Below are 26922 nucleotides of genomic sequence, written 5' to 3' on the forward strand. Positions count from 1 at the left end.
TAGACTAAGAGTCTTGATAATCAGCACACCCAAATCGATGTGATGAAGATTTTTTGTGACCTGTTCAATCTCAGCTTGAGTTGATGATAAATCGCAGCCAGTCTCGAACTCGGGATGAGTGAGATTATCGAGGAAGCATAACAGGCACACCAATGAAGAATGAGCATGGGAGGGAGAGTGGAGATCGGAATCTGCCGCGGTAACTGAGACTCTCTGCCGAAGAGTGTGTTACTGTTAATAATAATGTGATGGACGACGGTGCTGGGATCCGCCCCGACGAGCCATCTTCGGTTATCATCGTTGCTAGTACTACAACGATAATAATAACCGAGTCAATCTCTGTTCTGACAGAAAGACAATGGTATCAACGCAAGCAACAGTAGATCTGTCGAGAATGAATGATCAGTACCTTTACTAGTATCCCAGGCGCAGGAGGCAAATGAGCATTGGGAGCCATGGATCGGCCTATTGCCACGGATATTCATGTCCGATATCCCCTCTTACGCTCGGTCTATCCATCTGCCTTATGAGTTATGCCAAAGAAAAGCAGAACCTCGGAAATGCGGAGAGAATATCTGCTGAGTCAAAAGAATTGGGTCCAGAGCTCACCAATCCGTACATTGTGATTGGTGCTTACGGCTCCTCCTGGGGCTTCGATGGGCTTCGGCGTTTCTGTAGTCTAGGGAGGGAGGAGCGGCAGTAGAAGGACGAGGGGATATCTCTTAGGCAATGGGAAGAGCTGCACTTTATTATTAGCAGTTCTCCCTGCCCTCCTCCTTATCCTTCTGATTCCCTCCCTCTCCCTTTGTCAGATTCAGTCTGTTCTTCTTGAATTGACCTTTGTATATTAGAAATATCTATCCCTCTTCCTGTCCTTCCTTCGCGATCAATCCGAAGTTCAACTATCTCTATACATACACTCCTTTCCGTCGCGTCCTCTACTTCACAATGGCTTCGGCTGCTAGATCTGCTTCGCGCGCCTTCTTACGCTCCACTCCGGCTACATCCTCCTTCCGTCCTGCTGTCCGCGCCGCTCGCTTCGCTCTTCCATCTCAGGGCTTCCGCGCCGCTGCTCGTCGTGGCTATGCCTCCGAAGCCAACTCGGGCAAATCCTCGTCTAGCGTCTTCCTCTGGGCTGGTCTCGCCGTGGCTGGTGGTGCCGGTGCATACTTCTACCTGAACGGCAGCGACTCCGTTAGCTCCAAGACCTTTGTTCCTGGCAAGGAGGACTACCAGAAGGTGTACGATGCCATTGCTCGCCGTCTTGCCGACGAGACCGACTATGACGACGGCAGCTATGGACCAGTAAGTCTTCATCCGTTTGTCAATAAGATATATGGGCTATGAACAGAGTGCTGACTTCTGGTGTTTTGATAGGTCCTCGTCCGTCTCGCATGGCATGCAAGTGGTACCTATGACAAGGAAACCGGCACTGGAGGAAGCAACGGCGCTACCATGAGATTCGCCCCCGAGTCCGACCACGGCGCCAACGCTGGTCTCAAGATTGCTCGGGACTTCCTCGAGCCCATCAAGGCCCAGTTCCCTTGGATTACCTACTCCGATCTCTGGACTCTGGCCGGCGCCTGCGCCATCCAGGAACTCGGCGGTCCCACCGTTCCCTGGCGCCCTGGCCGTCAGGACAGGGACGTAGCTGCCTGCACCCCTGACGGACGTCTCCCCGATGCTTCCAAGGACCACAAGCACATCCGCGACATCTTTTACCGCATGGGATTCAACGACCAGGAGATCGTTGCTCTGTGCGGTGCCCACTCTCTGGGCCGTGCTCACACCGACCGTTCTGGCTACGACGGCCCCTGGGACTTCAGCCCCACCGTTTTCACCAACGAGTTCTTCCGGCTGCTTGTTGATGAGAAGTGGCAGAGCCGGAAGTGGAACGGCCCCGCCCAGTTCACTGACAAGACCACCAAGACCCTGATGATGCTTCCCGCCGATCTTGCCCTGGTCAAGGACAAGGAGTTCAAGAAGCACGTCGAGCGTTATGCCAGGGACAACGATACCTTCTTCAAGGATTTCTCTGACGCTTTCGTCAAGCTTCTCGAGCTTGGTGTTCCCTTTACCAGCAAGGCTGAGGACCGCTACGTCTTCAAGACCTCTGAGTAAGGATTTCACCGGTGTTACTTCGATCTCTTCCCTTTGTCTGGACAGCATTGCATTTCTGGTTTGTTCGTATCTTGATATCCGACATGTGATTTGTCGTTTCCTATGGCCATGTCATTGTGTGACGCTTGATTAATCCTGAGAAACTTGGGCGACGAGTTAGAGCCTGTCATAGATTGGGTTATAAACTGTACTTGGTGCCAATAGACATATTCCTGGCATTAACAATACCAACAAGATTTGAGTTTTGGTTGCATACTCTGAATTTTACCTGCAGAGCGTAGAAGCTTGGTCTACATTCAATTAAGAAGTTCAAGTTGCGCTGGCAAGACCCTTGATCAAAATACGGCGGAACCGCTTCAAGTCGAGAGGTGGCGGTAATCCGACATCCATTTTTTGTTCCGATTCAACATCCGCGGGCTTCATCCCACTCACCTTTTTCACTTCATTCTACGATCAAGGATCACTCATGCCTAAGTAACAGGTGCCTCCTCGAACAAACCAGCCTCTCCCCTTCTCGAACACTACCATCAGCCCCCGAAACGCCGCCCACAGCATGACCAGATCCCAGACCCCGCGACACGATTACTACGAAATCCTCAACCTCCCATTCACAAGTCCCCCGACAGCCTTATCCAAACAACAACTCAAAGTCGCATACCACAAGGCTCTCCTGAAACATCACCCCGACAAGGCGACTTCGATTGCGGCCACCCCCGCACCCACACACGATACGAAAACCGCCCAACGCCCGAGTTCCGACTGCAGCGCTGATGCCTCTCCGACATTCACTATTGACGAAATAACAGCAGCTTACAGGACACTTTCTGACCCTGCGCTGCGTGCGGAATATGACCGTGTCCTCCGACTTGAGCGAGTGACGGCGGGGAAGGGGGAGAAGAGCGCGGGGACGGCGTTTCATACGGGTCTTGAGGTAGTTGATTTGGAGGATCTTGTCTGCGAGGAGACGGGCGATGGGGAGGGCCTACTGTGCTGGTATCGCGGGTGTCGGTGCGGAGATGAGAGGGGGTTCATGGTTACCGAGCTGGATTTGGAGAAGGAGGCTGAGCATGGGGAGGTTGTTATCGGGTGCCGGGGGTGTAGTCTCTGGATGAAGATCTTGTTTGCGATGGAAGAGGGGGACGGTTGAGCTTGGATGGCTTGGAGGTTGGATTGGAATTGCGATTGGCTATATGGCCTGTCTTTTGCCCTGGTCGTTGGAGATCGAGGCTAGATACTCGCTGGCTGTCCGTCACTGGATAGGATTGAGAGGCACGATCGGCGTGTCTCGTTCAGAGTCGTCGACTCGATCCAGGCATGTCAGGAATAGCCGTGCACGCATCACGGCTCTAGGCCACGCGTTGGTCAGAGAGCTTCTGGGTATAGAAGCCTTGCGGCTCCTGTGCAGAGCAGTCTGTGCCAGTAGCGGGACAGTTGGCCTCTGTCCCTACGTTGGATGGTGCGTTAACGAATGGCTGTTACGTGTAGTACTCTCATATATATCTATACACGTCTATGCGACGTTCATTATAGATCAGAGGGTCTGAAGTTGCTCTACGAGTTCATAATCTTATGGATTGGTACACTATGAATTCAAGGAATGATTTTTATATATAAATTAGCATGGCGATAATTATGAGCTGTAGTTGGAGAAGATAACAAATTAATCAGTGATCATCAATCAATCAGGCACAAGATTACTACAAATAAAGCACAAGTATGACAAGCTCTAGACCAATGCCTTGCATTCCTGGACTAAAAGCATTGCTGGTGCTGTCGGCGATGTTGTGGAGGGGCTCAGCTGATGACATATTTTGCCCGAAACAGACAACCACCATGTATCTCTTCTTCCCACTGTCAACTTCATCCTTCTCCCAAGCATCTTCCTAGCTGATCAGAATCCGCCGCCATAATGTCGGCACCTGTTCACATCTCCTCGAAGGAGCAATTTAGCACGCTTCTATCGACTTCCAAGTTCGTCGTCGCAGACTGTAAGCTCCCAGTTTGCTGATCCCCCGCCCCCGCTACTCGTCTGGCTGCCCGCGACCGCGAGCTTAGGCATATTCATCCCTGTGCTACGGACAGCTACTGACTATTTTCTTAAAAGTTTACGCAGACTGGTGTGGACCATGCAAAGCTATTGCCCCCGCGTACGAGCAGTTGGCCAAACAGCTTTCGCGCCCGAACCGGATTACCTTCACCAAGGTCAACGTTGACGAGCAGCAAGACATTGCCCGTGCATATGGAGTTACAGCGTACGTCAAACACATTCGACCGGCGGCACCTGGCGCAGATTCCGAGAAATGCATAGATACTAACAGTCCCACCAGAATGCCCACCTTCATCGTCTTCCAACAAGGCCGCCCCATCTCCACCGTCCGCGGCGCAGACCCCAAAGCCCTCTCCGACGCCGTCCGCAAGCTCGCCGATGAAGCAAACAAGAACGACAACTCCAGCTCCGGCGAGGCCTCGGGTGATCTCAGCGGCGGGAACGGCTGGATCGGCGCCGCTGTGCCCAAGGGATACAGCGATATCACGGACCAGCACGAACCCAAGGGTCTGGAGCTGCTGAACCGGGATAGCGACTTCGGCACCGCGAAGACGCTTTTCGATCCGTCGAAGCCCTCCGCGCTGAGTGACAACGGGAAGAGGAAGGAAGGCGCTCCCGCGGACTGGGTGGAGAGTGATACGGACGAGCAGCTGATGCTCTTTGTGCCATTCCAGTCGAAGCTCAAGGTCCATTCGCTGCAGGTGACTTCTCTTGCGTCTCCGTCGGAGGACGACGACGAGGCGCCTATGCGCCCGAAGACAATTCAGCTGTACACCAACCGCTCGCATGTCCTTGGGTTCGACGAGGCGGATGACATCACGCCGGTGCAGACCGTGACCATTCAGCCTGAGGATTGGGATCCCAAGACGGCAACGGCGAAGGTCGATTTGCGGTTTGTTAAGTTCCAGAACGTCACGTCTTTGGTCCTCTTCTTCGTTGATGGCGATGGGGACAGCGAGAAGCTGCGCGTGGATAGGATCAGGATCTTTGGCGAGGCCGGCGAGAAGAGAGAAATGGGCAAACTGGAGAAAATTGGGGATGAGCCGGGCGAATGAGCTCGTCCATGACTTGCAAACGGTACCTTATTCTTATTCCGTACGGAGGCCTGTGTCGGACATAGCATACGAGATTAGATTTACGACCTACGATGACTTCAGAGAAATCCAATTCCCAAGAGATTTTATTTCATTCGCTAGTCGCTAGCTACGAGTCTATTGCCACCCCACGTAGAAGTAAAATGAAGTTTGTCCGATCCCAAACCAAATGGTCTCATCCTTGATAGAATTCAGAAAGACCAATAAAGTAGAACCGGTGTGCAATTCCGTCGCTCTGTGACACAACTGACACCTGGTATAACATCACGAGAATCGATGTCCAGGCAACACGGGTGAAATAGTAGTTGCGTCGCCGCACGAAGAAGGAAAAGAAAAAGAAAAAAAAGTAAGAATGCTGGCTGGCTGCGACGAAATTTATCCTTGTGCGAGATTCGGATGATGGAGATACTGTTTTCCCGTATGAGGCTGGAACAACCCGGTGAATACGTGTATTACATAATCGGGGTTTTCTGTGTGGGAACCGAAATGCCAAGCGAGTGTACTCGTAGGGAATTTTTCTCTCCTTCTCTTCTTCTTTTGTCTTCTTCATGACATACGCCTGTGATGAGACAATTGGATGAATATATGATAGGAAGAGACTGAGTCTCCCTCTGGGAGCATGATCTCAACATTCTACATCCACTGAGGCTGTCGCATTTTACCTGTTTATTTCTGGTGGTAGATAGTGGTGGTGGTTCGAAGATTGTTAGTGTTTACGCGTATGGTCGTGCTGGAAGTGTACCCCCCAGAAGGAGGAACAACGCTCTTGTTCTTTTGTCTAAGATGAGAACTGGATGGTACAAGTGACAAGGATTAATGGTCTGGTTCTACTCCGTATGTGGCTGGTCATTAATTTCTCGAGTAACTGCAGATGCAGCCATTTTCAGCACGGTCGACAGGGTTCGGCTGCTGTGTGGTATTGAACCATGTAGGTTAGCATAAGGCTTTCCATGATCTGGATGGCTGTATGGTCTCGTGCTGAGTTGCCATCTTGGACTTCTGAATAAGTCTGCTAATATGTGTAAATTGGACAATGTCCATGGTTCTCATGCTGTCTTTTACGTCAAGGTGCAGCCTTGCTCACCTCGGCAAGGCTCAAAGGTACCCAGAATTGGTGCTCCTGTGTTAGACTACATGGCATGCGCTGCTACTCACGAGCTTGATTCTCAAGGTAGCTCTTCCCCACAGCGCCCAAAGTCTCAAGTAGAGTATCGAGCATGGGCGAGGAGTCGAGGACACGCCTTGATCACTGCGCCCGGGTTACTCCGTACGCACAGCGCACCATTTGGAATGTCCTCGTGTTCTGCGCTATGATCCAGATTAGCCTTCAATCATTTCCACTTCGACCCAAGGAACCGCACAGCCACCATAATCTCGTACTGAGGGATCTGCCAAGGGAATACCTCATACGCTTATCGCTTCTCTCCTAGATCACTCCTCAACCGACAATCAGTGGTGCTGTTCGGCATTACGCCGAGCAGCAGCGAGAGAAGAAATTGATTTCTGCCTCCCAAAATGGCAGTATCTGGAGCCAGTGGTTGGGAGACTTCCAAAGCGGAATCGGACGTCGATCATGAACGACGGTTTGAACTTTGGAGACGTCGTCGATCAAGGCGCAAAGCTGTGAAAGCGCACCGTATTGTCGCATTCCTTTCCAGCTCCAGACCAATGACCGTTCCAGTTGTCTCATGCAAGGTCCCTCTGGCGACCCACGCCTTCAAAACTCGATTGGAGCATCGCGGCCTGACGAGATAACCGCAGCTGATTAGCCTCTGAGCTTCTCGGCCAAGTACTCAAAGACTCAGAGGGGTATCTTGGAATGTGGAGTTGCGCGATAGTGAATCCTTCCAGATAGAGTTCACACCTGGACATGTCAGGATCGCACTATTTGAGATGGCCTGTCCTAGCTTCGTAAGCGGAGATTCGATTCGATATCTGCACTCTCCGTATCAGCAAACAGTGACAATTCCTCTCAAATCTGGAGCTAGACCTGAAAATCAAATGTATAGCTGGCTCCAGAGACTCTCCACAAACTTTGGTGATCATTATGCCTGCAGTTGTAGTAGGCACTATAACACGTAATAACCAGCACACTACTCATAACTCCCTGCCTGTTATGGATGTTTGGGTGTTATGGACCGCCATCCGTCTGGTATGACACGTATCCAGCCCATCAACGTGATAGGCCAGTACCAATCTCAGAAACAGAGAATTAACAGGCTAGCTAGCAGGTAAGGTGCGAAAGCTCCGATTTCTGGATAGTAGCAGCCTACCCCGCTTTGCCTTGATAATATATGCGGATATTCTGGGTCCTCGGCAAACATATCTTCATCGCAGCTGCAGAGTCCATCCCAGCGGTCAGTAACCTTCAGGTTAGAGTTTCGTCACGAGAGTTACCAGAGGGATGGCATTGTGAAGTCGACGTGAGCGGCGCCAGACAAACTCTGTTTTTCATCACCCTTGCCGTCCGTTGTAAACGTGGAGATCGGACTCAGAGCCACCTGAGGGGAGTTTGGTGGTTCTCCATATCCGTACCTGAGAGAGATACGATCATACGAGTTCTTAGACTTTCTCTGGTAGTATGGTCTATGGAGGACTCGGGAACCTTCGAAGTCTCATCCACGTTTCGGCTGCGACCATCCAAAATCAACAACATACCGTAGATGGCTTAGACTCGGCGTCGTCGACCAATGGCAGTTGCCCATCAATGCACTCAGACGCAGGAACGAAAAACATCCACACAGGAAATCTCACTCCATAACCCTCCCTCCCTTCCTCTATGGTACGGTACAGTAGCGGGCTAGCGCCATCCAACCTCCACAAATCGAAGGGCAATCTGCATCCCGCGTCCTCCGTAGAGACTTAGCATGCAGTAGCCTCACCCACTGAACGCAATCAGGCTGTGAGCGCTGAGGGGTTGCCATTAGTGCACGTGTTCGAGCCTTCAACTTAGGATCCTCGCTGATGATGAGGATCAACCACAATAGTCCTCCCACTAACGACATGCTATTTTGTTCTCTGGAAAAATACGCAATGGGGCGTTCTATCAGACTCAAAAATGTCGATTTAGAGCTTCTTTCACACGCAGTGATTCCTTAATCCTTGCCCTGTTGGCCCCATTGTGTGTTTCGCCTAATGTAAGTGCCGGACTGCATCCGGCATACTGGGGTTTGCTTTAGACCAGCCACAGCAGCAAGTTGATTTAGCTCTGTCAAAATACTCGACACTAGCAAACTATTTAACATTTGAGATGACAGCCAAATCTCAGACGCGGATCGCCTTAGATAAAATAGCTAGCCCGAGAAGCTTGGTGCCATGAATACGCTCCCGTCGTATAGGACTACTATCCTAAGAGGACATATAACTGCTTGGCATTGATGGCAGTTAGTAGAACTGCTGCGCCTGAATCGTTCTCCGATGGCCATTGCTTCAGATTTAGCAATCTCTCCAAGCACCGGCGCAAGGTGACAGACACTGTCTAGCGAAGGTGGCCAGATCATTGATTATGGTGGCGGCGGAGGACGGAGATATTACCATTACTATCGATGCTGAAGGCACGTGCTCGGCGCTGGAGGAACCTCTAGCCTGGTACTGAAGCGGGCCGCCCTGGAAGAAAGAGTCCAATGTTCGAGGTGTCTTCTAAGGCCAGTGAGTTAGAGCTCTAGTCGAAAGTCTATGAAAGGAGGCCGATCATTAGTTCTGAAAGACTGCTAGAGAGATTCCAACGGGGAAACTCTTAGCGCACAGGCTCCTCTTCCAAGGTAAGTAGTAGCTCTGCGGATGCTCCCCAAACGTATGAACACAAATTTCTCTTGTAATTTTCCCCAAGAATTGTCCACGGATCCTATCAATGAGGATCTGCATTCAAGCACGGAAAAAAGTACCAGAAACATGACAGTGTCGCTCGATATCTAGATACCATTCTCAATACTACCAAGAGACCAAGACAGGCACTACGGATCACAACATACCATAACTGGACACCCAGACCTCGTCGCCACTTTTCCCGAGTCAGCCCATTCCTGTAATTGGAGGGTTGGGGTACGCGTAGTCTGTTTCAGATTTCGAGCTTGCCGACCTTCGGATATGGAGCTCGACACAAAAGCCTAGTGTCGCACTCTTAGCTCCTTCCAGCAAGGTCCTTGTAAACCTCCACAGACCAGCAACACTAGTCTTTCGGGTCGGGTGCGGTCATGCCTCCACCTGCTCTTCTCGGCTTAGTGGGGGATCTACTGATGTTCAGAATTACTTTGCTTGGCGGTGAAAGGATGGTGTCAGACAATACAGATTCGTAGTCTTACTGTGTGATTGTGCAATAATGTGTGCATGGAGTATCATATGAGCATTTGAATCAGCAGATTGGACAGCGCAATCTGCCCTGAGTTTCTGCAACATCTTATGCTGTGGAGATCATAACAGCCATGCTCGTATTCCAGAACCCTGTGCTCTGGTACGTTGATAATAAGCTTTTCATATGGTCAATGGGAAGCTGAAGTTTACTGAAGATTGGACAGGGTCAAGGAGCCTAACTTAGGGCACAATGAGTCTCGTCACCGAAAACCCCATCCTGATTCCTGAGTTGTCATGCATGGTATGACGGTCCGCAAAAGTGTCACAGAAAGTATCCGTAGTCTAAGGACGTGCTACCCTGAAAGTCACTACATACTCCATTCCCACTAGGTGCGAAATGACAGTGGGAACCGGCTTGGCGCTGTTGAACACTGGACATATATTGATTATTGCATGATGATTAGTATCAGGATATGTCAAAAGTTTGACGTCTCGGATGTACCTTTGTAGTTTGCACAGTGGTAGAGTGGAAGTCTAGAACCCGAGTGGCTAAATTTGCATCTGGCCTTGACATTATGAGGTATGACTGTCTGAAATAATGATATGATTTTTCCACTCTTTCTCCTTCCAGACACCGAGCTTCTAGGTTTGAATGTTTTGATACCTTGAGCAGTCCTTGGATCCAGGTATGATACAGAGAAAACAGCCGAGATAGGTACTTTGCTGCGAATTCTAATTCGGTAGCATACTACGAAGCTAATACCTAACCTTAAAGCTCAGAGCAACCAGAACAACAACCTCATCATCAACATCAAAACAAGAAGAATGACATGCTCTGGTAGTCGATAGCTGATTCGCCCGGAGAAAACCGCTCAATTAAGGCCCATTTCCCACTCGCACGGTCACCTACCATTCAATGGTGCAATATCCAGTCCAAGGGGATATGAGGACCTTCCCGCGAAGCCGCTTTCTCCGACTAAAGCGGATGCGCCATCGAAACCCACATCCCATCCTTTCTAGGTAGCTATCGTCAGGAAAAAGTGAGTGTCTTAAAGTGTGATGTTAGATGTCTATGACATGTTTACCTTTCTTTTTTGCAAATCCCGTAGCAGCTCCGTGATTTGTACATACTCTGCAACTCCACAAAGTCGGCGACAGACCGAAATTTACAATCTTGCAAAACAACGGTTGCGACCATTTGTTCTAGGCTATGTTAGTCCGCCAGCCATGCTGTGCTCGGACTGTGGGGAGTCTGCAGTAGGTTACGACTTACGAGGTACCTGTCATAGTAGGTATCGACTCCTAAGTACGTAGGGACTATCGACACCCCGAGACAGTCCGCCGTAAAGCAAGGTACTCTCGGAAGGATCATGGATGTCAACCACACGCATCGGACGGGCGAATTACAGGGCTCCGTAAGGAACCACTGATTGACAGTCCCGATGCCATGGGCTCAACGTTTATGATATATCAGAAATTCAAAATCGAGATACTCAAATTTCAGTCCTAGCGTTGATCCTTCTGCGTCCATGATCAGGCAGCAGGGAATGACAGATGTGACTCCTCGATCTCATTTTTCGTCTGTGCGACAACGGCTTTTTGTTTCTTTGTGTGGTGGCACTCCGGTTGTGGCGATAACCCTTGCTGCAGCTGCAAGCCCTCAGGACGCAGAGGCAAACAGCATCAGTCTAGGACGGAATAATACAGTAGTAGTACTAGTAGTGACTGCAGCCGGTACTCGACGGATATCGGATGATGTACCCGACGGTCGACATCGTAGAAGACGCTGAAAGTAGGTCTCCATAGACTAGTCCATACAGATCAATTTATTCGCGAACTCGAGTGTGGAATCTGGAGGCATAGTACAGCGTACTAGCAGTCTAGTACTGCTTCGGAGCCTTCGACGTTACCTTCTCGAACGAATTGGTACAGCTTCCATGCATAGAGGAGGAGGCCGAGGTGGGTAGACTGTCAAGCTAAGTGATCGCATAGTGCTGACAACCGACCCTAAACCAAATTGCAGTGGAGACTTTAATATCGAGGTCTAGTTGGCTTCGTTTGCATCGATGACGGATCCAAGATACTACCAAAAATTATCGTTTTGTGGTGGTTTTGTATCATCTTCCAGAAACCTTTTCCTGTAATCCGTAGATATTGACCCATGTGTGAACGTCTTATCACTGGAAATTGGGTACACAGCCGGGGGACCGTTCCGGGCCCCGGGAGCTTTTCCTTCCGTCATTAAAGGTCAGGGGTCGACCAATAAAATCTGATTCTATCTTTAGATCATCCAATGGACATTACGGATCTCCAGCATTTACCTTAGGTAAGGTACTGGGAGCCTGGGCGTCTCATTTCTCAATCTGTCAGTCAGTAAGGCACCCGACTGTGCGGTCTGTACGTGGGAAATCTCAAATCATAGACTTGAGAAATCAACCGGAAACTCGGCCCAGCACTTTCCTTTGTGTTACACAGATATGTCAGGTACCCTTGGAAAAGAGGCATGCGGGACTACCTACGGAGAAATAGTCTGTGCTGTCTCGGGTGGCAAATGGTGGGTTTGATTCAAGCCCAAATTGCGATTTGTTGGCTTTGCATTCCTCACTGGACCCAGAATATATGTCAGTTTCGGCACGAAGATATGACAGCTCTTCTGGAGTCCCTTGCTTGTGGTTCTGTCCTGTCACTTTGCTATGCACGGTAAATCATTTCATCATCTGAGCCCTAAACAGTAATCCTACGCCCATCATGTTTCAGTTGTGTTGATCATGAGTCCATGACAGCTCCCTTAGGTGGAGGCGGTGAATGCGGATTTCTATGTATCAACTTTCAGATTCAACAGTCAATACCGGCGGCTAGATAGTGGCTGTATTGATAAGGAAACAACATCAAGGGTTTCTGCGGCAATGTCGCTGAATCGAAGCAGGTCCCTTAGATAGGCGGGGTCAACCATGAAAAGGATTTGGAATAATGAGGCAGCCAAGCAGAGATAAATTGATTTGACAGTTACATTTTGATCCGCATCTTGAGAGGTACATACAGACGAAATGTAGGAGTGGATACGTGCTTACTGGACATAGTCACCCATGTATGGATATGACAGAACAAAGCAAGAACTTGCGTCCGGCCAAGCAAGGGTTGACATATGTATGTTCTCATTGCATGGCCTCTCCGCATTTGTTCCTGCAGTAGCCCGACCAAACTTGATCCATCTACCGTTGAACAGGTCGAATCCCAAACTTAGGCTAAGAGTGCCTGAGGCCCAAGCACTCCACTTCCGAGGCAGCTCTTTGTTCACATGATGTGCAACAGTGCCTAAGGTGCTACCTTGCAATTACAACTATCAAGCCCCTCTCAAATTTCAGACCCCAAAAGAAAGTTTTTGTCCGGCCTTCCTAGTTCTCTCTTCCCCAGAAAATCAATCTCGAGAGTGGTCGACAACCGACAATTCTTACCATACGGAGGAAGAGTAGTACGAGTAGTTTCAATACTTTGGGGGACTATTCCTTGGCTAGTATAATAAGATGCACTCCAGTGCTTACATGTTCTCCATTAAATAAAAGAAACTTATTGACGGTGGTGTTTCAGGATGAGCAGTAGTCTTCCTCCCTAAGCGCTTCGGTATCCGACCGCAGCATATGAAATATGGATCGCATATTGATGTAGTTTGAATTCACGTACACACAATCAAACATGCCTTCTGCCTCTCTCAGAGCCAGAGCAAATAGGACGATATGAATGTCGGTCTGGAAGAACATGCCATCATTTCCGCGGCAGTGGACCCTGCTCGCTACCGTTTCACCACTGCTCTAAGTAATCAATCATGCCTCTCAGATTGATTCTCACATTTTATATTGCTGACGTAAATTGGGTTCATGTCATTCGAGAAGCAGATGATGCGCAATTGTTTCGTTCCCGAAACCCAAGGAAAGTCCTGAGCGACGTGGTCACGGGTTGAACCAATCAGAGCAGTGCTCTGAAATTTAGATAGGCAGACTGCTGCTGCACGAAGGAATTGATGCTGATTAGCGACTGGCTTGATGATGACTTTGCCCTTATGTAACAGGCTGAACTACCCACTCGCTGATCCCGTTGGAACTTTGCAATGCTGATCTACTGTTCATCAGTCTCGTATCTAAACCATCAAGCTACCATTCTCATCATTTGATCTGCCTGTGTATTATTTTGTCTCTTTGATTGGAATGACGGAGTTCCCCAAATGGCGGACGGGATACGCCAGCGGGGCCGTCTAGCCTAGCCGGGCGAGTCAATTTTCCCATCACGGGCAGAGTCTATTGGCTTTCAATGCAGCTTGAGCGCACTTACCTTAGTCTCGCCAACTTTTGGTTGGATCGAAGTGGAAAAGAAACTATGCTATCTCCTGATAGGTTGACCAGCTCAAATCTTTGGGATGGACCACCCTGAACAATTTAGGTAAAGCCTTGGTTATCACTACTATCTTTCTATCTAGCATTCTACTAACCAGTAACCACTATCAGCGCGGCGGCAAAAAGAGTTACCTGCCACTCTGCCACATCACCTTTCCTCAGTTCCTGCAAAGTTGCGCAAGAGGATGAGCGCCCCCACTTCATCCATCCTGCTAGGATTTTCTGTGACTGGCTGGACTCCAAGCGCTCCCAGTCACCAAACCCATGGGAAATAGTCCACTGATAAGCTGCAGTTGATGCGTGCTCCGTTGGAACGAGGCTAAGGTTGGCAAATGGGGACCTTCAAAGTCAGTTCTTGCAGAGAAAAATATATGAAGCTGAGAGTGTTATTCCTCAGAGATGGGTGTGGACGTGACTCCATCGGCATACGCGCGTCAGCTGGTTTGAAGGAAGAACTGAATTATCGTTCTTTACTGGAGGCAACTATTTTGGGGGTGAGGGAGAGACAAATAGGAGCATTTTCAATTCCAGCAGTAGTATTGCGTATCTCTCTACTGTCTTTGAAGCTGAGGTCTCGGGGACAGTGGCAATTCACAGTCCAATTTTTCTGATCACACCAATCATTGATCCCCATCAGATACTAATACATGAGACAAGACTGTCAAGGTGACAACGGCGTTCGTCGACATTTCAAGTCCCATAGGCTAGGTCTCTCCACTGCCCTCAGACAGTGCTGCGCCGCTGCGGTATTTGCCGACCACTAACTGTATTTATCGCCCCGTCTGTTGGCTGGTGTACGGTGAGACAAGGTGTCCATATTTGGTGGAAAGACAGCAAGAAAGAAGTCTCCGCATTTCGTGGTAGGATACGCTCTTGTTTCCACCTCTCTCAACTCTGCTTCTAGTACCACGTATCTCCTGTAACAATCTAACTGTGTACTAATATCGAAGCCAACTTTCCATTCGCAACAGGGCCTGGGACTGGGCCCAAATCCAACTAATGTTTCCTACTCGTGCTCTTGAGCGCCACTCACTAAGACCTTTTTGGGTTCCCCGGCCGAAGTGGTGGAGATTACTCTTTAGTACAGGTCTACAGACCGGGATCCGTCGCTGACTCTTCGACCAGTCTGTCTAGGGTAGTTGATCTTACCCATCAGTGACCGAATTGAGGAAGAGCACAACATTTTGCATTGCGACTTAGTATCTGGGTCAGTTGGAGATGGCGAACTATGATTGTCTTCTCCTGCCGTGACGGCGAGGATGAAAAGGCTCTTGTTAAAACCCTCAGACTATCTGCCTACCTACCCATATGGGAACAAGGCCCACCTCCCACGGGTCTCCGCTTCTCAGATTTCAATTGTAACTGGCCGATAGACATTGTATCTGAAGGAAAAGTGAGTTTTGCGTTTCTGACCTTTTGTAGGATGCGACGTGCATATCTCCAGCCCCAGATTGTAGCGTTGCAACCAAAGGCAAGAAAAGAAAAGTTTGGAAACCAGCACGGTACCCTCCCGGCCCTGGTACCCTTGTTATTAATGGTTCACACATACTGCATACTTCCTGCGAAGGAACAAAATTTAGAATCATTTATAAAGTCTGGTTCATGTGCCGTTATGACACCATATCTCCTGGGTATTTTTATTAGGAGTGGTCGAACCTTGGAGTGGGAGGATGGGATAAAAATACTACTAATAATAATAATATCTAATAATGGTACAGTATTTTAAAATTGCTTTTATTTTGTTTTAATATAATTTATTTTTTTTATTGCAGTACTACTAATAAATTACTAAGACAGGATTATTTTTTGTCACCACCTCAGTATAAGCCACTGCTCCCACATGTGCACCTCCAGAGAGAAACTAAGTACCTTAATACTAGAACTAAAAGTACGACTAAGAAGCCACTACCAATTGCGCTACGAAGCTGTAGCACAGGCAGATCAGTTGCTCAGTTTATCCACTGCCCAGCGCCCACTCTGCTGCCCACCCCTTCTAGCCGTCGCTCCTCGTCCCATAGTTATCGGCCTGGGCTGTCTCTCGTTATTTCCCCGCGACTTTCAGTTTCCTCTCTGTACTGTACTCTAGTGTAGTCTCCATTGCATTGATCTTCTTCTTATTCTCTATGGATTTCTGAACTATTTTTTTTTACTTTTTCCCTTTCTAGATTCTGTCTTAATTCCCTTCGTGCCATTCCTTTTTATCTCTCTTTCTACTACTTAACCTTTTGCCTTCTTTTTTCCCTTTCCTATATCTCTCTTTCTGTTCCCGTGTCATTTATCTGTCTCCCGGTACCTTGATCGAGAGCGTTCCAAATCATATAGATAGATCTTGTGGTTTGGCTCGTATCGAAAAGAGGTCCCTGTCTTTCCTTTAACAGACTTCAGACACTCGTCTACGTTGGATATAAGATCAGTATCCAAGGCTGGGAAGGAAGATCCAACTGTCGATCCCTCCAGTCATTCCTTCATTCAAAAGAAGAGACACTCCCTCTATATACACTCATTCATCTCCAGTATTGTCGCCTAATATTCGCCACTCTTCGTCGAGCTGCGACTTCGCCAACAAACGCACTGGAGGACACATACAGGTCCATTATACATATAGCATACTCAGCAAACAGCAAGGCAGAAGGATTAGAGCTTCATATCCTCTTGAGTCCTAGTCTCTTTATCTGTTCGTGGCTTTCCTGACTCACCACTGTTACCTGACTGCGGTATAATAACTAACTCTTGTTCAAAGTCAGACACAGTAACCCACAGCAATGGATGCAACATACACCATGGCACAGACCCCAGTGCAGGGACAGCCATCATTTGCATACTACCCAACAGAGTCGCAATCGCGGCAGCAACCTTTCACCAGTCACCCGTCCGAGATGCAGTACTATGGACAAGTGCCGCCTTTCCCACAGCAACAAGCACAGCAACAACACAGCATGCCAGAACAACAGCCCGTCTACGCTGCTCAACCTGTGTTGAACATGCATCAGATGGCCACAACCAATGCCTTCCGAGGTGCCCTGAGCATGACTCCCATTGCATCCCCACAGCCAAGCCATCTCAAGCCTACCATCATCGTGCAGCAGGACTCCCCAGTTCTCACGCCTCTGGACACACGATTCGTCAGTAATGACTTCTATGGGTTCCCCTCGACCCCACCTCTGTCCACATCTGGAAGCACCATCAGCAGCCCCCCGTCCAGCAATGGCTCTCTTCACACCCCGATCAACGATTGCTTCTTCTCATTTGAGAAGGTGGAAGGGGTGAAGGAGGGTTGCGAGAGCGATGTTCACTGTGAGCTCTTGGCCAACACTGACTGGTCGCGATCTGACTCGCCTCCTTTGACACCTGGTAAGTGAAAGATTTTCTGGTGTTCAGTCTATTGTTTTGTTCCATTTTTAATATTTGTACATTGAACGCGTGTGTTGAAAGATAATGTTGCGGGGATTGTGTTTGGGGAGAATCTAGGGCTAAGCAGGGGCTAACTGAACCCGTTCCAGTGTTTATCCAACCTGCATCCCTCACCGCCAGCCAGAGCTCAGATCTCCTATCGGCTCATGGGTCCTGCCCATCCCTTTCTCCATCGCCCTCTCCGGACTCTTCAGCTTTTATCTCTCATCCTCAGTCAATTCTCTCAGTTGAGCCCTCTGGATCCGACTTTTGCGATCCTCGACAGCTTACCGTCGAATCGTCAGTCGGAGCACCTACAGAGCTACCGCCATTGCCTACTCTTTCCTGCAATGAGGAGGAACCCAAGGTTGTTTTGGGCAGCGCAACTGTGACATTGCCGGTTCACGAGGGCTTGTCGCCTTCATTCTCCAGCTCCTCCGAGGATCCCCTCGGTTCACTGCCCACTTTCGACAGTTTCTCCGACTTTGATTCAGAGGACGAGTTTGCTAACAAGCTCGTCGATTTCCACCCTATTGGAAACACCTACTTCCTGGGCGATAAACGACAACGACTGGGCACATACCTCGTTGATGAAGACGAGTTCTTGAGTGAGCGCAGCTTGGAAGATTTGGACGACCAAGAGGCCTTTGCTCAATCCGGTCTTCCTTCTGTGGAGCCCTCTGATCTTATCGCAGCCGAGGGTGATGCTACACAAAACACTGAGGAAATGAGCTCGAAGAAGAGAGTCACCTCTCGCAGGTCGTTTAAGAGGGCGAGCACGTCGGAGAGCGGCTCGGGTAGCCTTGCCAAAAAGACTCAGGCTTCCGCCAACAGCCGGTCTGACCACTCTGAGACGACTTCCACAGTCCAGCAGTCGACTGCTTCTTCGCGTCAAAACTCGACTGCCAATGCATCCAGCTCTGAGTCCCCGGCTGCTCCTGTCTCTGTCAATCGTCGCGGTCGCAAGCAATCCTTGACCGACGACCCCTCGAAGACGTTTGTCTGCTCGCTCTGCTCTCGCCGTTTCCGTCGTCAGGAGCACCTAAAGCGTCATTACCGCTCGCTTCACACTCAGGACAAGCCGTTTGAGTGCCATGAGTGCGGCAAGAAGTTCTCTCGCAGCGACAACCTTGCTCAGCATGCCAGGACTCATGGCGGTGGTTCCATTGTGATGGGTGTCATCGACACAAACAGCTCAAACACCCAATCCGCGTTCGATGAGCCCGAGCCGAGGGCTCTGGGCCTCGCTCTGTACGAGGCCGCTAACGCCGCAACGAGCAAGTCGACGACGAGCGAGTCATCTGACGGAACAATTTCAGACACATCGTCCGTCGGTGAGCGGCCTGCCAAGAAGCGCCGACGGGAGGACCTTGTCTGAACTTCCGTTTGCGAGAGTACTAGAAGCTCTATAATGATGCGATGCGACCAGGAGCTCTCCTAATACTTAATATACTTTCCTAATCATTCTTCCACATCAGGGCTGGGTGGATCTGGCTTGGTCGTTTCCTTGGATTGGCGTTAGGACTGTTTGCATCGGTGGGTTATAAGAGGGGGAAGGTTCCAGGCATACGAGCTCCTTGCTCTTACAAGGACGGAGGCTTTGGGCTGCCCGGACTGCAATCGAGCTTGGGCGCACTTGGAGTCCAGGGTACTGGACCAAAATCTATAGAGCGCATAACGATACCTATCATTTTCTGGCGCGGACGGTTGACTTGGGCACTATTCGTTTTCTCACCTTCTCCTTCTCTGTCTTTCTATTTATTCTTCACGGCGAAGGATTGGTGGCCTACAGCCTTTCCAGCTTTCGCCTGTTCACCTTTCTTTTCATATACTGTTCTCTCATCTTGCATTCTTTGTGACTTATTTGATGTAATATCTTTTCCACATGCTTTCGTTCCTCCCCGTTCATTACTGTGCTGGCCACATGTACCATCTAATCTGCCTTTAAAGCAATTATTTTTCACCCATCTCATACCCCTTGTGTGTATTACCTTCCTCGCTGTGACTGAACTTATTTATACCTTGCATTATTCCCCTTTGATCTAATAATCTGTTGCGCATACCATTTGTAGTGGCAGAGCTAGTGGTAATCTGAAGAATTGGCGAAAGAATTCCTGCCTGAAAAATGAGACAGTACTCCAGCAAAGAGAAAATATATGTCATATTGCAAGGTTGACATTTGTTATCTAACTTCACGACATGGTTGTGAGGGTGTCAATTGTTGTATGGCGCACACCTGAAATGGGGCACCTCGCATGTATAGATCCAGATTTCAAAATTTTGCAAAATGCGGCGCTTCCATTCCAGTGTTTTGCTTTAACGTAGTCGACTGTCAGATCACCACCTGGTATTCCCCACACTGAACATTACAATTCAAATCAGAAGGAGGAACACAATTCAAGAAGACGTAAAGACAGAAAGAAGGGTGCTTTATTGGATGCGCCCCTCAGTGCGCTGCAGGCTCAAGCGGGACAACCTCCAGCGACAATGTCGCCACCATCACAGACTTCCCCAGCAACACCAGGGCTAAACGTGATTGCCTTGATATCAGGCGGGAAAGACTCGCTCTACTCCATCCTACACTGCATCAGAAACGGACACAAGGTCGTCGCTCTAGCGAACCTGTACCCGTCTACATCCAGACAGGCGGCCGGTACTGCCGCAAAGGATAATCATGAACATCCCAAGGAAGAAGACGAAGAAGGAGAAGAAGAAGATATCGACAGCTTCATGTATCAAACAATCGGGCACAGCGTGATCCCGCTCTACGAAGCCGCCCTGGGCATCCCGCTCTACCGGGCCCCCATCACCGGCGACGCGGTCGACACCTCCCGTATCTACCGGCACAACGCCGCAGACCAAATGGCCGACGAGCCTGAGCCTGAGCCCTCAGCCGAGGAACACAGGCAGCACCTGCAGGACGAGACGGAGTCGCTTGTCCCCCTCCTGAGACGGATACAAGCGGCTCATCCCGAAGCGAACGCCGTCTCGGCCGGTGCCATCTTGTCCACGTACCAGCGGACGAGGATCGAGAATGTAGCTGCGAGGCTGGGGCTCGTGCCGCTTGCTTGGCTGTGGCAGTATCCCGTGCTGCCTGCCCCTGCGGAGCGGAGGGCGGTCTCGGCGGTGTCGTCGGTGGTGGGCGATGCGGGGTTGTTGGAGGACATGGCTGCTTGCGGGTGTGAGGCGCGGATCATCAAGGTTGCTTCTGGGGGTTTGGATGAGGGGTTTCTGTGGGGGGATGTGTCGTCGGCGGATGGGGCGTTGCGGAGGCGTATTGTGAATGGGATGAAGCGGTTTGCTGCGCCGGAGGATCTGAGGGGCGCCGTGCTGGGGGAGGGAGGGGAGTATGAGAGTTTGGCGCTCGATGGGCCTGGGTTTCTTTGGAGATCGAGGATTGAGGTTTGTGAGACGGAGGTGCGGACGGGTGAGGGTGGCGTTGGGTATGTGAGATTGAAAGGGGCTCGATGCGTGCCTAAGACGGCTGCGGAGGGAGATGCGATCACGCCGCAGTCGGTGAGACAGCCGATGCTGCTGGATGAGGCGTTTTCTCGTGTTCTAGACGATGTGCGGTCGGTTTCAGGAAGTTACGGAGGTGAAGCACTGGCTGGATCGATCAGCGCTGGAGGTATCAAGTGCGAGCCTCGTCAATTGAGGAACGGCGGGATATGGCACATCTGCAACATCACAGCGCCTGAGGCAGGCACCGAGGCCGCTGAACAGATGAAAGGCATTGCCAGGCAGATCAGGACGATCCTGCAGTCTTCCACTGACGTACCTCGATCGACTGAGGATATTGTCTTCACTACAGTGCTGCTCCGCTCCATGGCGGATTTTGCATCGATGAACAACACCTACGTCTCGCTTTTCAAGAAACCTAATCCCCCGGCAAGAGCCACAGTGGCCTGCGCAGATGAGCTGCCTGAAGGCGTGAATGTCATGGTCTCATTCATAGTTGATTTGGGAGACAGAGATTCGCGGCAAGGCCTTCATGTTCAGTCTCGTTCGTACTGGGCACCGGCCAACATTGGGCCGTATTCGCAAGCCATGTCTATTCCTCTGCGAGGAGCCGAGCGTATAGTATATATTGCTGGGCAGATCCCTCTAGAGCCAGCCTCTATGCAAATGGTCTGTGACCGCGCACCTGCTGAGGAACAATCGTGGCTTTCGGACTACTCTCTACGGGCAGTGCTCTCTCTTCAGCATATGTGGAGGATCGGTGCAGCCATGCAGGTCGACTGGTGGCTTGGAGCAGTTGCATTTATAACAGGTGCAGAAAACATCGCTGCTAAGGCTCGAGTAGCCTGGCACATCTGGGAGACCATGAACAGTCAATGCGACGATGAATCGGTCGACGAAGAAGAGTCTACGTTTGACGTGTGGGATATCAAATACGGAGGCAGGGCACAAGAGCAAACCACCAAGGCGACGGTCTCGGCCCCGATACCGAACTTCGAAGTGCTGCGATCGAGCGGAGTAATTCCTCCCTTCCTAGCCGTCCAGGTTGAAGAACTACCTCGCGCCAGTGATATTGAATGGCAAGGTCTGGGCTACCGGTGCGATAAACTGGAATTGAACGCAGAAGAAACAGACCAAGGACGCACCATCAAGGCAGTCACAGAACAGAAAGTGGGCTACACTACTATCGAAATCGACATGGAGAAGTCAGAATGCGATCTGAAATCATCATTACAGCAAATTCTAGCTGCCCACACGGTAACCCCAGCCTTATCGCACGCAGTGATCTATGCCACAAAGGCGTTCCCCCTGGGTACCTGGCCAGGGGAAGTCGTCCCATGCAAGTCAGTCTGGGGTCACAAGGGACGCAGGCTGGCAGCTGGTATTATTTTCCAGAGCCTTGAGTCATAGAGAGGTCCTGGTCTATTGGTGCAGTATCAATCGAGGAGATGCGTTTCACGAAAACATGCATACAACCACACATGATGCTGTTGAGCGCCCTTTAAGGCTGATTGGGCATAATAATCCGAGATAAGCGTGATCAGACGTCAGTAGTAAGAAACGGCAATCTACGACTGCGCCGCAATTTCGAACCTGTCTTTGCATCTCTCCATTCGTAGACCGTGCGGCCAAGAATGGTTGGGACGAACGCGTGGCGCACCAACAGCAGGCCTGGACCTAATCTGGCAGTTGACTGGATGTAACCGCTGACAGGGATTCCGACTCAACAAAGGCAGAAAATTTGATGACATGACTTTTCATATGAATTAGTCACCGATCTCGTGGTACATTTTTCCTTCCTGTCTGCTAGTGCTAGGTTCTTTTCGAGTGGTGCCGTAAGGACATCGTCGAAGTCAAAAAGCATGTGATAAGCGAATAAATAGTAGCTCTTCCGCCTTTTGCGTCCAACCCGATAACAAGCGACAACCCTCCGCCTCGTTCGCTTCAGTCGCTACGACCCAATCCGTCTGTTCTGGCAATTGCGTGAGTGAAACGAAGCGATACTCTTCTTTGATCGAGATGGTGCTTTTGCTAATTTATTTACAACAGTAACCCCCTCTCCGCACTCCGAACCCGACATGACGTACTTGTTATTATAGAGACCTTCCCGAAAACCATTCATGGCGCTATGGCCTCCAAGCTGAGCGAGGAGGAAGACGGACTTATCCCGGGCCGAAACGCCAGCGACTTAGACATTCCTGCTGCTGATCGCCTCCGGCTATTATCTCGTTCACCCCATCCATATCACCGAAAGGGCCTGAAATGTGCCGAGACACCGTCGGTGTTGACAGACCACAGCGATCGACCGTCCCGGAACTTGTCACAATGGGCTAAGACCTCCAGCGATAGCGGGACAGAAGCGGACGATGAGAGTACGGGTATCTTAAAAGGCCTGCCAGCCCCACCCCCACGGCCACGCAAAGGGCTTCGATCTAGCTGGAATGGCGTAGACGATAGTGACTTGTGGTATCCGACATTGCGCACGTGGCCATCATTCGCCCGGTCGACGTCGTCGCGAAGTTCGCGAAGGAGCTCGGGAGAGGAAGCAGAAGCCGAAGTACGCAAGCTGAGAGACAAGGCCCGCAGAAAGGTTCGAATTGAGGTGTTCCGGAGGCTCTCAGAGACCGCGTTGTTGCTCTCTGTCGGTGGTGTCGTCTTATGGCAGGACGGCGCTAGGGCGATTGCACGGACGTGGAGAAAAGGTTTGTGACTGATTCTTGTCTCGTGTCGGTGCTAGGTATGGCTTACTGATTTGGGATAGAGCTCCTTGCTCATACTCTTCTTGTGACTGTGCTCTATGCGGTGTACCCTTTACACCAGACACGACGCCTACGGTTCTCCAAACTATTTTCCTTCACAGTTCCGTCGAAATTCGAGCCCGCTCCTCTCCTCTATCCGATCTTAATACCCATCTTCGTCTCGTTGTCGTTGTCGCACCATAGACCTCCGTTAATACTACCCAACATCCTCCTCAGTATCTCGTCGCTACCTGTCCCGGTCGTTCCTCTACACGGTCTGGTTAATGGTCACAGCATTCCTCATTGGTTCATTACTTTGATACCCATACTGGTTTCGGAGCATTGGTCCGCAGACAACTCAACGCCTACACCTCTCTCGTTTCATGGTCTTAATTCGGAGCTATTGACTCTTGTTTTTCCTTTGCACCAAGCATTGATACCCACTCTAGATTTCCTGTTGACTACTAGTATCCTTCCAGCGGAATTGCAGCTTCTGGCGACCGCTTTGATTAATTTGTTTCTATTTGCGGCCTCCCCACAAGCAGAGATTCTCAAGGCACTCATCTGGCTCGGTGGTCTCTGCCTTTTCGCCTCTTGCCGGCATGTCCTTCGATGGGAGGTGGTTCTGGCAAGAATTCCCACCTGGAAATTCAGGCGATCCCCCAGGTCATCCCGGTCACCGCGGTCACCAAAGCATATCTTGAACTTGATCGACCACAAGGTCTGCCAGAGGCTGTGTCGGACCGCTTCGTCCGAAGATGCCATGTCGGATAGCGATTACTCACCAGGTCGTTTGCTCAAATCACGCAAGACTATGCAGGAAACTCGGAACAATATCCCGATCAAGGAACCTATCTCCGCCGTGGACAAAGTGAGCGCGGAGGAGATCTTTGAGCGACATGCCACACATCGCCGGCGGCACACCATCTCAACTTTTGGGGAAGTTGTGCGCACCGATAGAGTCCGGACGACCCCCAGTGGCAGGCGGAAGCGATCAATGGCCCCTGGGCTCTCATCATTCCTTACAATGACTGTTCCGCAGGCTCAAGTACGCAAGTGGCTCTATGCTCTCTACACGTACGCTGCCGTACTAGTTATAATCCTCGGTCCCATTCGAAAATACGTTGATGAACAAGCGTTAGGTGGAGAAGAGCCGTTTGGATGGGCCCTTGGCTACCTGTTGGGTAATATATCGTGGTTCAGGTTCTGGGTCGTTATGTGGAACCTGGACCACTGGATATCTCTACCGGCGCGCTTGGACGAGGAGGGTCTCCACGCTTATTGCTCGTTCGGCTGGGTTGAGCACCTTCGTCAAAGTACTTTTGGCGAAGCAAATACGCGTCTGATCATTACTGCTTATTGCATCCTTGTGCTTCTGACGGGGATGGTTGTCGTCTTCAAGCTCAGGTCCATCGCGGAAGTAGACACAAGACGCAAAGTCTTCCACGGCATGATGGTGCTGATGTTCCTCCCGACGGTCTATGTCGACCCGGCATTCTGTGCTCTGGCTCTTGCATTAGTTTTGGCGGTCTTTCTCCTTCTAGACCTCTTCCGAGCCTCGCAACTTCCGCCGATATCTCGGCCATTGACGTACTTCCTGGCGCCCTATGTCGATGGGCGTGACCATCGGGGCCCCGTTATCATCTCTCATATCTTTCTCCTCATCGGATGCGCCATTCCTCTATGGCTTTCCCTGGCTGATGTCTCGCGCACGGGAGATAGTCCTTGGAGCGGGTGGAATATCAGCTCAAGGGATGTCAGTATGGTCAGTGGTGTGATCTGCGTCGGCATGGGAGATGCAGCCGCCTCATTGATCGGACGGCGATTCGGACGGCGCAAGTGGTTCTGGGGGGGCGGAAAATCCATCGAGGGCAGCGTGGCCTTTGTCGTCGCCGTATTCTGTGGGCTTTTGTTCGGGTGCATCTGGCTCACGGTAGGACAATGGCCCATGAAGGGATCGGATGAGCCGGGGCAGTATTTCTGGCCGGTTACGGTTCTCAAAGCCATTCTGGCCGCTGGTGCGACCAGTGCAACCGAAGCGATTCTCACTGGATGCAATGATAATGTGGTTGTGCCGATCATACTGTGGTTGCTGGTCAGAGGGCTTGGTCTATGATTGATTACCTAGATCTCATCTGGTCTTAAGCGATTCCTCCGAAGGAATGAGTTGCAGGTCTGAATGTTCGCGTATTATACTACCCTCTCGATTTCCATCGCTGGCAATTTAGCTTACTGGAAGAGAGCGCAGAGCCATCCAGTACTTGAAACGAGCACAATACCACTGGATATGAAGCTACTCATGAATCCGAATTCTCCTCTATTGATGTTATAGGCATAATGCATGATTCCTGATTTGAAGCGCTTAGACGAGGTACAATAGACAGCGTTTTTTCTTTTCTGACAATTTACTTTAAGAGAGATATTCCTACTCCGAACGGACAAGTCTAGAATCATACACCAGCAGAGAACCAGAGATGAGCGAAGTCTGCCCATCCATTCCAATGATGCAGTGGGTGCATCACAACCAAGTATGAGGTGCTGCAAACAGTCAGTTACCTCAGTAACTTAAATCAAATTAGCAGATGACATTACGCATGAACCTGTAAGTTTATTGAGTCACTTGATTTACTATCAGTTCCAGTACCTTCAAGTGCCCTGAACTAGGTACTCGCAGCTTCGAAGTATCATTTGACTGAGTCATACTTGTGAGGGTACTTGGAAAGTTGAGTCACTTAAGACCATGACAGATGATACCTGCGAAAGTTGTACAGGTAGGAATGACCTCTCTACCTAGAGCTGGAGCACCTACATTGTAAGAGTACATGTAACACCCATGGATCTAAATCTGCCTTACTCAATTTCAAGGGCGACGCAATCATGGAAATTGTAAGATTCAAAAATTAGCCATTCCGGCCTCAGGCCATTGTCGATCATGGATCTCCATGGTGGGGATCCAGGGAGGGAGCTATTTTACCTTAAGCGGTTTAGCCGCTTCTTGTCATTTCGTCTTCATCATCATCCCCCAGTCATCTCCATTGCTCATCATCTTCATCATTCCCATCCTTTCTTTTGTCAGATTGCATCATTTGCATCATTGTCATCATAAGCACTCCTCTACTTGCTCTTTCCATAACAATACGGGCGTGCTACTGTAAGTGTAGGTACCTAAGCAAGAACCCCAGCCAGCTCCATTGCCTCCTGCTTATCGCTGCATCATCTGCCGTGATTGGCCCTGATCGTCTCCCATTCCGCTGCCGCCCTTCTGACCGCCTTACCTAAGACCTTCCCCCCCGGTCACATTACCTGACTTTTGCCTAAGGTTTATCTCCAAACGTCTGTTATCGCTGGGTCACACTCCTCCTACGCCTACTACTGCCTACCTGAACTGTCGACTC

General features: G+C 50.2%; 6 protein-coding genes across 6 annotated transcripts; all 6 read left to right on the forward strand.

Moving 5' to 3' along the window:
* Positions 1–948: 948 nt before the first annotated feature.
* On the forward strand, positions 949–2121 carry Aspvir_007527 (peroxidase; the record flags this gene model as incomplete). The annotated part of the gene is made up of 2 exons (XM_043270707.1): positions 949–1305; positions 1378–2121. 2 exons carry the CDS (start codon positions 949–951, stop codon positions 2119–2121), a joined length of 1101 nt encoding a protein of 366 aa, XP_043126642.1.
* Positions 2122–2674: 553 nt separating this feature from the next.
* Aspvir_007528 (diphthamide biosynthesis protein 4) lies at positions 2675–3268 on the forward strand (the record flags this gene model as incomplete). Its single annotated transcript, XM_043270708.1, has 1 exon — positions 2675–3268. One exon carries the CDS (start codon positions 2675–2677, stop codon positions 3266–3268), a length of 594 nt encoding a protein of 197 aa, XP_043126643.1.
* Positions 3269–4030: 762 nt separating this feature from the next.
* Positions 4031–5223, forward strand: Aspvir_007529 (thioredoxin-like protein 1; the record flags this gene model as incomplete). The annotated part of the gene is made up of 3 exons (XM_043270709.1): positions 4031–4109; positions 4226–4373; positions 4449–5223. The coding sequence occupies 3 exons, from the start codon at positions 4031–4033 to the stop codon at positions 5221–5223; spliced, it is 1002 nt and encodes a 333-aa protein (XP_043126644.1).
* An 11479-nt stretch (positions 5224–16702) lies between these two features.
* sebA (putative C2H2 transcription factor (Seb1)) lies at positions 16703–18708 on the forward strand (the record flags this gene model as incomplete). The annotated part of the gene is made up of 2 exons (XM_043270710.1): positions 16703–17291; positions 17441–18708. 2 exons carry the CDS (start codon positions 16703–16705, stop codon positions 18706–18708), a joined length of 1857 nt encoding a protein of 618 aa, XP_043126645.1.
* Positions 18709–19817: 1109 nt separating this feature from the next.
* Aspvir_007531 (diphthine--ammonia ligase family protein) lies at positions 19818–22199 on the forward strand (the record flags this gene model as incomplete). The annotated part of the gene is made up of 1 exon (XM_043270711.1): positions 19818–22199. The coding sequence occupies one exon, from the start codon at positions 19818–19820 to the stop codon at positions 22197–22199; it is 2382 nt and encodes a 793-aa protein (XP_043126646.1).
* A 718-nt stretch (positions 22200–22917) lies between these two features.
* On the forward strand, positions 22918–25643 carry Aspvir_007532 (putative phosphatidate cytidylyltransferase; the record flags this gene model as incomplete). The annotated part of the gene is made up of 2 exons (XM_043270712.1): positions 22918–23491; positions 23551–25643. The coding sequence occupies 2 exons, from the start codon at positions 22918–22920 to the stop codon at positions 25641–25643; spliced, it is 2667 nt and encodes an 888-aa protein (XP_043126647.1).
* Between the last annotated feature and the right edge of the window lie 1279 nt (positions 25644–26922).

The sequence above is a fragment of the Aspergillus viridinutans genome (genome assembly GCF_018404265.1).
Source record: "Aspergillus viridinutans IFM 47045 DNA, scaffold_5, whole genome shotgun sequence".
In the NCBI taxonomy this organism is placed as follows: domain Eukaryota; kingdom Fungi; phylum Ascomycota; class Eurotiomycetes; order Eurotiales; family Aspergillaceae; genus Aspergillus; species Aspergillus viridinutans.